This window comes from Microtus ochrogaster, chromosome 8, assembly GCF_000317375.1.
Source record: "Microtus ochrogaster isolate Prairie Vole_2 chromosome 8, MicOch1.0, whole genome shotgun sequence".
Lineage (NCBI taxonomy): Eukaryota > Metazoa > Chordata > Mammalia > Rodentia > Cricetidae > Microtus > Microtus ochrogaster.
This window is the reverse complement of record NC_022015.1, coordinates 48,794,066-48,806,481: the sequence shown is the minus strand read 5'-3', so window position 1 is coordinate 48,806,481 and position 12,416 is coordinate 48,794,066. Positions and strand designations below refer to the sequence as shown.

At 42.9% G+C, this 12,416-nt stretch overlaps 1 protein-coding gene across 1 annotated transcript in view; it reads right to left on the bottom strand.

Moving 5' to 3' along the window:
* Positions 1 to 280: 280 nt before the first annotated feature.
* Trpm6 (transient receptor potential cation channel subfamily M member 6) overlaps positions 281 to 12,416 on the bottom strand; it is a 114,006-nt gene continuing 101,870 nt past the window's right edge. Inside the window, exons 37-39 of the mRNA XM_005352237.2 lie at positions 11,101 to 11,152; positions 5,255 to 5,361; positions 281 to 1,533 (exon numbers count right to left, since the gene is read on the bottom strand). Coding sequence (XP_005352294.1) covers positions 1,400 to 1,533; positions 5,255 to 5,361; positions 11,101 to 11,152 — 293 coding nt within the window. The 3' untranslated portion in view covers positions 281 to 1,399. The remainder of the gene's footprint in view (positions 1,534 to 5,254; positions 5,362 to 11,100; positions 11,153 to 12,416) is intronic.

Here is a 12,416-nt window from a genome sequence, read left to right as displayed (position 1 = left end):
GCTACATGGGGGTGGGGGAGGGTAGAGAAAGAGGGAAGGAGGGAGGGAGGGAGGGAAGAAAAGAGATAAGAAATTTCCAAGCTTTCCACCTACTACCAACCAAAGGAAAAAGAATACTGATGAACCCTCAAAATCACATGAACCACATACAACTGTTTTCCACCCCACCATGCAATACTTCCCCTTGAAGTGTAGTCTAAGGAAGCAGGGGTTTAGATTTCTAAAGGAGAATTAGAAGTCAATGAATGTAAGAACTAAAGACAAAACTAAAGGTGGAAATTTTAGGCCTAGGAGGTTTGCTGTTGGCCAGGTGGGAATGCTAAGTGAGTCAATCTTTGCTGTTGTCCGAGGCAGGGCAACCCTACCCAGCATGCAACAGGGACCTGCCCCAACACAGGGTTGCTTCCAGGGACACCTCACTTCAAGCTCCAGAAACTGATAAAGTATTCAAGCCATCAGAACGCTGCAATGGAGGGAGGAAAATATGTGCAAAGCCTTCCAGCCTGAGATGCATCTTCCCCCCAGGACTGGCCAAGGGGAGTGTGGGTGTGACGTGATCCAGTGCCAAAAGGGAGAAAGGAGCAGTGAGTGACAATGGTCTCTAACCTTAGTGTCCTGAGCTTAATACAGCGAGACCTTTCAGAACAGTTTGTGGGATTACATATTCCGATTTTTGAATTTAAAAAGGAGGGGGGTATGTAAGGAAAAAAAAATGGTTTAAATTTGTACTTCTCCCTCATTCAGAGAAACTGGAAGACTATAATCCAAAGCATCTAGAGTTCACCAGGACTTGACTTTTTGTGACTCTTTATGCTCCAACCTGGGCCAACAGACATTCATCCCCGTGTTTTCCCTATGGTTGCTATTCAAACCTTGTGTTCCTGGAGAAGGAAGAAGAAATCACATACATTTTAATGTATGTATACGTGTGTATACCTAAAGGTATAGATATGTATACAGATACAATGCTTGAATGAAATGATGAATAGCAGTGGGGATAGAGTCTGCAAACATCATAAGAAAATAAATTAATTCATCCCCCAGTTCTTCAGAGCACAGCATTCCACTCCAAGAGTTCCAAGCAGCCAGCTGAAGCAATGAGGTATAAAGGAGAGTATCCCCAGTGGACTCCTTCGGTGTCTTCATGCAGAACAAGGACATGAGAATGTATGCCGAACATTCTGCTCTGAGGTCAATATCTGGGAGGATCCCTCCTTTAGACATTGTGTCCTCTGTACAGCGGGAGATGAGGATCAGAGGACACTTCCAGGAACTTCCACACTGTACAGTCAGCCTGACAGAGATTCTGACGTAGTCAGGATCGTGTCCATCAGTGGACATCACCACAGAGTTCAAGGCAAAAGGAGCTAAGAGACCATCATCTTCTTCATCGCCCTCTCTAGAGCCGTGTGAGATCTTCCAGGGCATTTATGTTTCTGTCTCTTGCTGGAAGTCCCTCAGCTGGTTCAATGTTTTTCTCAAGTCCTGAGTTGCAATGTTCCCTTGCAAGGGAATAATCATTTCTTTTTAAATCTACAAAGAAACCAAGACAGTTTTAGTAGATGGCCTAGAACACATTGAATCATGTAGATAGATTGAACCTCAGGCTTAGTCAAAGTGTTCAGGGAATCTCCATTTCCCCAGGTCTTGGGCATACAGATTCCAAACACTCAACCCTATCTAAACTCGGGCCCCCTCCCATCCCAATAACCGCATGAAATTCTAACTACGGATGCTGTCACTGTGTAAGTCACTGGCCACCTCCTAGTGGGATAAGATGTGTCTGATAAAACTTAAATGAGGTCCAACAAGACATGGGAACCTTAGGAATGATCAAAGGGATGAATGAAAACAGTGACTTTTGATTCTAAGGTTTGGCTTTCTGCAAGAAAGCTGCCTGCAGTTTTGTGGCCACCTATAAAAGCTTCATCAACTAAAGATCACACCAGACATTCCTCAAGCCCTTCCTCTTTCGTTTGAAAAGGACATTTAAAGAAAACAGTAAACAGGGTAACCTTTGCAGGGCAGGAATGGAGGGACTAGAGGAAAAGGGGCATTAAATGGTGCGAACATCTCTTTGTGCTGTGATTCCTAAGTGAATTCTGGCATGCAGTTGTGGGATGACCCAAATATCCCCCAGCACCTGCCTTCCTTCCTTAGACTTCTGATGTACATCAGCCCAGCCCAAACCCCTTTCTAGGTTCCTGATGACCAGCCTGGAGAACACAGTGTTGTACTCTTTTTTTGCCCATGCATTGTGAACTCACATCATGAGCAGTTATGAGAGTATAGCCTTCCTCTTCACTTCCTTGATTAGTTAGCTCAAGGACTGAAAGCTGTGGCAGATGGCTCTAAGGAAACAAGATTGCCATTCAGGGGTTGGCTGTGCGGATAATCTGTGTGAAGGACTGGCCTCAACCTCTGGTACCAAGAAGAAAAGTGCACAGTTTTGTTGTTGTTGTTTGTTTGTTTTACTTTTTAATGTTAAATGCTGAATTTTCTAGATAAAAACTAACACGTGTGTATGTATATGTAATATATAATTAATAATGTAATCAACAAATATTGAATATATACATAAAATAAACCTTCACATCAACTTGGTGAGACAGGTACAATTATCTCTTTGCTTGCAGATGAAGAAGTTGAAAGCCTAAGCCTTATAGGCAGTAAAAAGCAGAACTGGGGTACATAAGCCATGCCTGCCTAGGTCTGGATTCCAGGGTCTTATGTATTGTCTTATTCTGCCTCTGCCTTAAAAATAAAGGAAATGAAAAAACTAAAAGGTTTTCTCATTCTGTTTTCCACACCAAACATTTTTACTCTATTACCAATGATATAAAATGATAGTATTTCTTTATTTCCACTTCAATACTAATTTTTTAAAACTACAGTTTCAGACAGAGAGAGGAGAGGGGGAGAGAGAGACAGACAGACAGGGAAGAGAGAGAAAGAGAGAGAATCTAAATGAGCATTCTAAAAATTCTTGCAGTTTGTACATTTAAAAAATATTCAAAAATAAAGAAGATAAAAAGTTTGAGTGAGTAGGTCAGGCTGAGAGACTGTTAAAAGGAACAAACTTACTTTTAGCTAAAAGGAAAACAAAAACTGCACAATGAGATGGCTCAGCAGATAAAGATGCTTGCTGCCAAGCCTCATGACCAAAGTTCAAATCCCGGGACCCACATGGTGGAGGGAGAAAACAGACAACTGGCTTCCAGCCTACAGCCTACCATGGCATGCCTACATGTGCATACTTAACAACCAACTGGGCCCAAAGATTGGAAGCAATGAGTAATGGTGTGAGTCTCACTGGCCCCTGATTGATCAGATATAGTCCTGGGCCTTCAAGAATAGAATCCGCCCTGTCCAGGCTACAGTGAGTCAGACTGGGCAGAGTGCAGTGCCTAAGGAGGATGATCCCTGAGCAGACTGTGGTCTGCAACTGTGGGATGATTCAGATAGTCATCAGCTCCTTCCTCCTTTACTTAGAGTCGTGGTGTGCCTCAGCCCAGCTCCAACCCCTCCTCAGGTTCGTGATTCCAGCCCCGAGAACACAGTATTGTGCATCCATCTCTTTGTCCATCTCCCATGCCTCACAGCAGGGGCAATTATGAGACTACAGCTCCTCCTTGCTCCTTTGCCTTCCCCTTCCACACAGTCATCTGCCACTGCGGGATGGTACACGCTATTCTCACCGATGGAGGAAACTAGGGGCCTGATCCTAATGCCTTTTTTTTTTTTTTAACTAAGTCTTGCCCTCCCTCAATTCCAACAGAATCAGAAATTGCCTGTTTTGTTGTAGCTCTCTCTAGGTACACCCCAGGTTACAAGGGAGGGCTCTCTTCTATTGATTTTCAGATTGGGGTATGACTTTCTGTCAAAGATATGGGTCCTAACTACGATGCCCAAACTGACCAAGGTGATCCTCCTGCCTCTGGAACATCTTAGGCTCTAGGTGTGGCCACAGTGCCCCACTCAGGACTGTACCCTTTGATCAGCAGGCAAAGCTGCTATCTTAAACTATATGAAATTCCAGTGTAAGGACACCCTGGTTATGACCCAGAAATCAAGAGCTAAGCAGGCTGAGGCAGATAGTAAGGCCCCTTTCTGAAAAGGCCAAATAGACCCCAAGCAGAGTCAGGATTCCTTGCTGGAAAGCAAACGTCTTCAGCCATTTGCTTCATGCTGAGGATTCTGGAATTGTGCCTAATGTACTAGACTCGGAGAAAATAAACCATATTTCTAAGTTGGATGGGGTTCTGGGATGTTTTTGATTTTTGTTTGGGTTTGTTTTGTTTATTTTTCGAGACAGCATTCCTCTGTGTAGCCCTGTCTGTCCACTCACTTTGTAGACCAGGTGGCCTTGAACTCACAGAGATCCACCTGTCTCTGCCTTCCTGGGTGCTGGGATTAAAGGCATGTACAACCACTGCCCAGTTAATGGTTCTGTTTTTTAAATGTTGCTTAAAGAGGCAAGACTATTGTTTATGATGGCAGGACTTGGGACTAGTGAGATATCTAAGCTAGTAAAACGAGGCTCCCCACAAGCCTGGTGACCAGATTTTGAACTTCAGAATTCACACATGGGAAGGAGGGAACCACATCCCCTCAAGTTGTCTTCTGACTTTTGTGTAAGCACAGTGGTGTTGAAGTGTGGGCACGCGCGCGCGCACACACACACACAATGAAGTGAAAATTTAAGGTGTGGGGGGCTGAGACCTTAGCTCAGCAGTGGAGTGCTGGCCTATCGTGACAGGGTCCAGGATTCGAAGCCCACTGCTATAAAACAAACAAACAAATGAGCTAACAAAGGGGCAGTTGTTAGAGAACAAAGTAGTGCTTTAACTGACAGCCTTTCTTTCCCTCTGGGCCACACCCTCTCCTGTACCCAATGAGCAAACTGGAACAGAATAAAAATGCTACGGGCCTGCGGTCTGGGAGCAAACAGGACCTTGGAAGGGCAGAGGGGGGGGGGGGCTGCATCCCGCTTCACTCCTTTTAAGTAGGTGGAACTTTTTCCGTGAAGTGACTGTGACAAGCACGGAGCCCAGGGTTGTTTTATCACATTTTGGCAGAACCTCAAGCAAAACCCTGTCCTTTAAATCCCTCCGGGGACTTGAAATTTTTCAGTCTTGAAAGTCAAGCTTGTGAACGGCTGCGCATAAAATAAAAATGTGGTGAAGATTTTTCTCGCGTTCCTGGGTTATAATAACTGTTATTCCATGAGAGTTTCTCAGTCTCCGAGACTTACCCGGCAGCCTGAGCTTCTCACAGCAGGAGTTGCAGCGATGTTTTGCAATGAAGTTTCTAATTGCATCTTCCCCTAAATTGGCCGGTCCAAACACCATCCCTCTTGATCTAGAGGGAATATCAGAATATCAATTAGATCACAGCTGAGGAAACGGAGTCCAACTAGGATTCTCTGAGATTGCGAACAGTATCCCTTAGTAACCTAGTCACTTAAAGGAGCCAACCAGGAACAGAGCACTTTGGGGAAGAAACAATGTTAGGTTTGCACATTTAAAATTCAAATGCACTTAAATCTTTGTACCCAACTCCAAGACCTACTGTGAAACTCATTCCAACACTGATCTGATAGAAGAGTGAATTTTCGATGTGCTACATTAAAACAAAATACAGCGAAACCCTTCTGAATACATATGGAGTGAGAGAACGGCATTCATTACCATATGCGCTACCAAAACAACCCAAAGGTAAAGGCTGGGCTAACTTTGCTGAGGAGCGGAGCGCACCTTCTAAAAAGATGTACAAAGCCGCATACCCACGTACTTTTCTGAATACGACTCTCTCCAATCCCATCGCCTCACTAGCCACCAGAGCCAGTATTCCCGGCGCTTTGAAAGCCACTTTTGACTCTGCAAACTGTTTCACGGGAAGTAAAGACAACTATTAGACAAGACAAAACGCTTGTGGGAATAGACCGCAGACGCCCAGAGTAGGTAGTAGAATTAATCCCATGAGCGCCGGGAGTCAGTGTCTCTGAGACACGTTTTGAACATTCTAATATAAAGATCCTCTGCAGATTCCAGGCTCGCTGTTCACGCAACCATTATTCTGTAGATCTTGACCCTCTGCACAACGCAGGACAGAGCACACCAGGACCGCCTCCAAAGAAAGTGTATGAAAGCTAATATTTTATTTTAATGACATGCACAGTGGAAACAGCACAGTTTAAAATCTGAACTCAATTACCGCTCTTAAATACCACGTCTTAAGAAGAAGAAGAAGGAAAAAAAAAGCACAGCAGACTATCACAAAGGGAAACAATAAACTTTGCTTCTGAGGAATGTGGTTTTTCAAAAGGGACATGGTGTAAAAATGGACTTTTTTTCCATCCGAGGATTGAAGCATTTATCTCAATTTCCACTTCCTTTTGGCAGAAGAACAGTGGCTCTCTGAAGATGTGCCAAGCTCAGAATGAGGGCTGATGTCAATTTGATCTCAGATTGCCTCCCGCTCTGTGCTGGGTAGGTGGAGAAAACCTCTTGGGAAGACAGAGTGGAAAGACACTGGGGATTAACTTTCCTGGTCACTCAATCGCTCTCACAAAGCACAGCTCTGGGGGCATTTACCAGGCAGCATAAGCCGCCTCTTGTTAACTCTGCCTTCATTTCAGTCCAGCTGGAGAGACACTACTTCAGTCAGGTGAAACTGAAGGGGGGGAAAAAAAAACCAGAAGAATCACTCGGTATTTAGACCAGAATCCTCCAATCTGGTAAAGTGAGAGATGAAGGCATTTGCTCAGTCATTAGCATGGAAGATTCCCTTTGGAGTCTCTCTGTGACCTCATTGGAAAATTTCACTTCTTTGCACCCCAAACTGGCCACTTCTGTCTTCCCAGCAAGGCATGAAGACATCTAACTAAGAAATAATATTTTCAAGTGATATCTGGAAGGTATTTGTCTCTGAGAGTTTCATGAAAATTAAAATGAAATCATCAAAAATCTCTGCAAAAAAAAAAAAAAGTTCCAAATCAGGGTCATGAGGATTCCCAGAGCAGAGTGAAAGAGATGCAGGGTCATTCCGTTAGCGTGGACACCCCACAGCATGCTCCAAGCTTTGCAGTCTCAGATAACTAAGTTTTCAAGGAAAACGCAACTCGCTGTTTTCCAGATATTTTTTACAACACAGGAAAAGCAGGTGGTAGCGTGGTTCTACAGACGAGGAAACGCTAATTAGTGCCATCTATACATAGTCACCGAAGAACATCTCTCTCATCACCATTTCATACTTGTCAAACGCTCAGAGCCATCAGGCAATGGGCTAAAAAGACACCGTCCCAAACTACCGATAAATGAGGCTCGCTAGAGAGAGTCCGAGACAGCGGGAGCAGGCATGAGAAAGGACATTAGAATCAGTTCACAGAGCCATCATCCCTTTTCATAACAGCTATTCCCTTCCTTTGACTCTCTCACCTTACAAGGAAGTTGGAATTTGGAGTGAGCTTTAGTTTTCTCATCTGTGAACTGGGGTTAAACTAACACATAGAGTGGTTGCGTGAGTGCACGCAATAGCTGAAATCTGTGCACCTCAGACTTGAATTCACATCAGTTCACCAGGAGACTTTACGAAAGTTCAGATCCTGGCTCCTTAGGTACAGAGAAGCCCAGAGACCATGCATTCCTACCAATGTTCCCCCGACAGTGATGTTGACCTATGGTTCACACTTTGTTTAACAGATTCTACAGTCATGAGGGTCATTGATTAATTAGATACAGTTCTAATGAAACTAATCAGTTGAGAGAAAATAAGACAAAAGGTCACTGTGAAAAGCAAATGCACAGAACTGGGTGTTGCCACAATGAAACCACTCTACCTGGTTCAGGAGACGCTGCCCTCAAGTTACATAAAACAAAGTTGCCATAATAATTTTACTGAAGTGCACTGAGGAACTTTAAAAAAAATTACAGGAGGGAGAGATGACTGGAATTGAAGGACATTTGGGGGACAATGTGGAAACCAGTGCAGTAGAAACTCCCTGAGATCTTCAAGATTGACCCTATCAAAGACTCCTAATAATGGGGGATGTGAACCCTGAACCGGCCATCTTCAGCAACCAGGCAAGGTTTCTAAAAGCAGAACTGGGACCCCAACCCAGACACAAAACCTTCAATCTACAATCTGTCCATCCTCCAAGATGTGTTAGGGTAATGGTGACACAGAACTTCTGGGTGTGACCAACCAATGACTGGTCCAACTTGAGGTCCACACCAAGAGAGGGAGTCCACACTGACACTACCTAGATGCACAGGAACTGGAGTCTGAACAGCCCAGAAACTCAGGACGTAACCAAACAAGACTGGGAAATTTCCATAAAACGTTTACTAATAATATTCTGCTATACTCATAGATTGGTGGCTAACCCAAATGTTATCAGAGAGGTGTCATCCAGAAACTGATGGAAGCAGATGCAGATACCCACAGCCAAACACTAGGCAGAGTCATAGGAACCCCACATAACAGGGTGGGGTATGCAGGAGCCGGAGGGGCCAAGGACACTAAGAGAACTCACCCACAGAATCAACTAAGCAGAGTTTGTAGGAGCTGACAGAGACTGAAGCAACAATCACAGACCCTGCTACCCCTAACAGTGAGAGTGGGGGGCCTTTGACTCCCCCCCCCCATCTTGTGACCCTTTTCCTCCTACTGAGTTGCCTCATCCAACCTTGATATGAATGAGGGTTTGTGCCTAGTTTTATTGTGATTCATTATGCTGGGCTCAGTTGGTATTCCCTTTTTAAGAGAAATGGAGAAAGTGTGGATCTGGGGGAGAGGAAAAGTGTGGGGAGCACTAGGAAGAGTGGAGGGAGGGGAAACTGCAGTCAGGTTGTAATGTATGAGAGAAAAAGAAAAGAAAAAAAAATTACAGAGGCCAGGGCCCTATTCAGACATTGCAATAGAATGCCAAGCATGTTTTTTTTCTAATTCCCCCAGGTGACCTTAATAGAAATTGAAACCCGCTTTCTATAGAATGCAATTAAATACCTAACTGTCAAGTAGGATAATATAATCTTAGACTCTAAAAGGATGGAGTATTCAGGTCATATTAAGTGATATATGCCAAGGTCAAAATTTAACGAACAATAGACAGAGTACACATAAACTGAGTTCATTATATATGCAAAAAGTCTGAAAAATTGCAAAGCAAGTTCTCATATAAAAAAAAATTCCCAATGCAAGCCCTTGAGCACACAAGACTGCCGAAGAAATAATATGCTTAGCTGAGAACACTTTAGCTCTGCTAAAATACTAAAACACTAAAACAGTCCATTATACCCTCAAGTCCAACATGGAGGCTATAATCAAATAAATATCGTTGGAACTGGACGCTGCACAGGAGCCCTGTGGACCAGCTGTAGCTTCCTTAGCCCACCCAGGCCGATAATAGCTAATAGACTCTTAGTAAATGAGCATCTTCTCAGAGGAGCCTGCGGATGGGCCGTGCTCTCATTCAGTAAAGGTTATCCAGTGAGGGACGGTGCAGCAATACACTGATTATTTAATGAGAACCAGAAGAATAAAAAGCAAAACTTTTATATTTCACTGTGTCAGAAATTTCAATTTATTGAATCCTAAATGTTTTCTATGACCTGGCAACCAAGTATGGACCCTTAGTTTGACTAAAAAGTAAAAACAAAAATGTCAACCCAGCATGGATATTATAATCTCAGCACTAAGAAGGCAGAGGCTCAAGGACCCAGAGCTCAAGCCCACCACGACCTATACAACAGTAAGATGTCATCACAATGAAGAAATGAATTCTTTAGGAAATAAAAGTGTCATTTGAGCCATGGTTCTAAAAGTGCCTGTGGCCCCGTGGCATCAACCTCTCCTGCAATGCATCAGAAGTGCCCATCATTTGGTCCTACCGCAAAACACTTAGATCAGAAACTCTGGAGGCGAAACGCAGTAATCTAGTTCAACAAGTTCTCCTGGTGACCATGATGGCAACTCACATGTAAGCATTGCTAGTCTCCATGTTGATCACAACAGCCACTGCTGTCCTCTGGATTGACCAGTCATCAGCCCATCGGCACCATCACCTCTTTCCGATCACACCTAAGAGCCTTAGTGTCAAAAACCACAAGATGTCCTTGAAATTCAAAAGATGGGTGGCTGACTCTATATAACTTGGCTCCAAATTAACTCAGACCACCTGATGATGCCTTATATTTAAGCACTGTGGCTTGGAGTCTTCATCTACCTCTTCTCTGATTTGCCTGTGAAGAGAAGGCCTAGGCTCAAGGCCACCATTCCACAGGGAAGACAACAAAGGAAGCTGCTTCTGCTACAGCACCTTTTTATGTCAAGCTAAACTTACATTTAGACCAGTAAGAAAACACAAGAGTCAAATTTGCAGCCAAAGTCTGGAAATTGTGCTGTCCCTTCCAATGCCCACTCACACTTACTAACCTATCTCTAGAATTAAACTTATTTCACCCTCATTCTTTCTCCGTATTCCTTACCTATTTAAAGTGTCTTAGAAAATCTTGTTTAAGTATAAGAATCTCGATTTAAGTCTAAAAATGTTGTTTCATATCTCTGTGCAATAACTGTTGGAAAACTTCTCTGGGATCTAAAAGACACACATGTATTTAAAACTCCTCCAAGAAACTACAACAGACCTCTGCTCACAACACCCTATTCATTTCCACTGTCTTATTTTGGTTTTGAAAAAAAAAAAATTAAAAAGTACTAGGATCAGTGGTTAACAACAACACTGGGTAACTCTTCCAGAGGACTCAGGGTTCGAGTTCCAGCACCTACAATGGCAGCTCGCAAATGCCAGTTCCAGGCAATCCAATGCCCTTCCCTGGTCTCTGTGGAACCAGGCACTCACATGAGACATAAACATACATATGGGCAAAACACCCTTAGATGTAATAGTAAACCAATTTTAAGTTATGAAAAAAAAGAACCATTGAGCATTATATAATCTATACAGATAACAAAACATTACATGATACTCCTTAATACATATAATCTTATATCTTTATGCAACAATTAAAAATAATGTTACAAACTTGAACAACTTGAAGTGCAATCTTCTAAATTATAACACATAAGTTAACTCACTGTTTGTCTTCAGGTTTTATAACAGACGGATCTGTCAAGTTCTCTCCAACACCTCAAAAGAAGAAACGAAATTCGTTAAGCAAATGAGGTTTGATTTTCTAAGAAACACAGAAAGATAATAACCAAATTCCATTTCCTTATTTTGAAGGTTATATTGAAACCAGATATGGTGGCTCACCCCTGCAAACCCAACACTAGGGAGGCTAAGGTGGGAGGATTGCCACCAGTTGAAGGCTAGTCTGAGCTGTATAGTAAATTCTAGGCCAGCCTGACATACAGTGTGAGACCCTGTGTCATTCACTCCGTAGAAGGTAAGATTTAAAAAATCATGATAATTAAATGTGCTATGAAAATTATTTAGGAAATGTAGGAAAATATACAGCATCTCCTACAATAGCCCCCTCTGAATTAATGAACATCTGGCTACAAATGGTGTCATAAGACTTGTTGATAGTGGCATCTCTCAGTAGACCTGTGTATCAGCATTTCATTTACCAGTTCTATGCATTAAGACAGCTAACTTTATTTTCCCTAATTCTCATGAAAGGAAAATACTATCCTCATATCCTCAATTTAAATCTCACCCTCATTTACATCAATAAGTACATTGATGTTCAAAGAGATTGAAGAACTTGCCAAAGATGGCGTATCCCTTAAGTGGCCATAACAGGATTAAAGCTGGGGCAATGCTTGTGTTCCTCCTACTAGTTCATGGTCTCCTTAGATGGCCTCCATCAGTGCTCAGCAAGGGCAAGGCCCTGGGAGGTTTTGCAAATACAGTTTCTAGGCATCAAAGAGACCCATCAAATGCTCTGTCTATATATACAGCGCTTATAAACAGCAGAATAAAACGGCACCAAATTCTTGATCTGAGAGCTGGCTCCACCTGTGTGTTCAGTTGAGAAAATTCTTTGAGGTGGGTGCTTACGCTCTGTTCGCTTTTTAGAATGTATCTTCAATAAAATTTAGTTTTGAAAAGAAAAGAGCAGCGCCTGCAAAGATAATAGAGGCACAACCTAAGGCTGAACTTAATCAGAATTGGGCTTGATACCCAGAGCAAAGCTCTGTGATGACATTCAGGCAGTGAGGAAGCTAGTGTCTAACAGTGATGACAGCTCAGAGAAGCCAGTTAGACAGTGATGAGCCACCTAGGCATCCCCAACTGCTTCTGAGATCCTTCCCTAACTGGGCCTCTTTTTCTCTGCTTGAAAAACACTGACTTTGTAAGGTGAGGAATCAAAAGTTATATGAACTTTAGAATATTGTTATCTACTACTACTTGTTGGGAAAAGTTCATGTTTTGTTGAAGTGAAAGG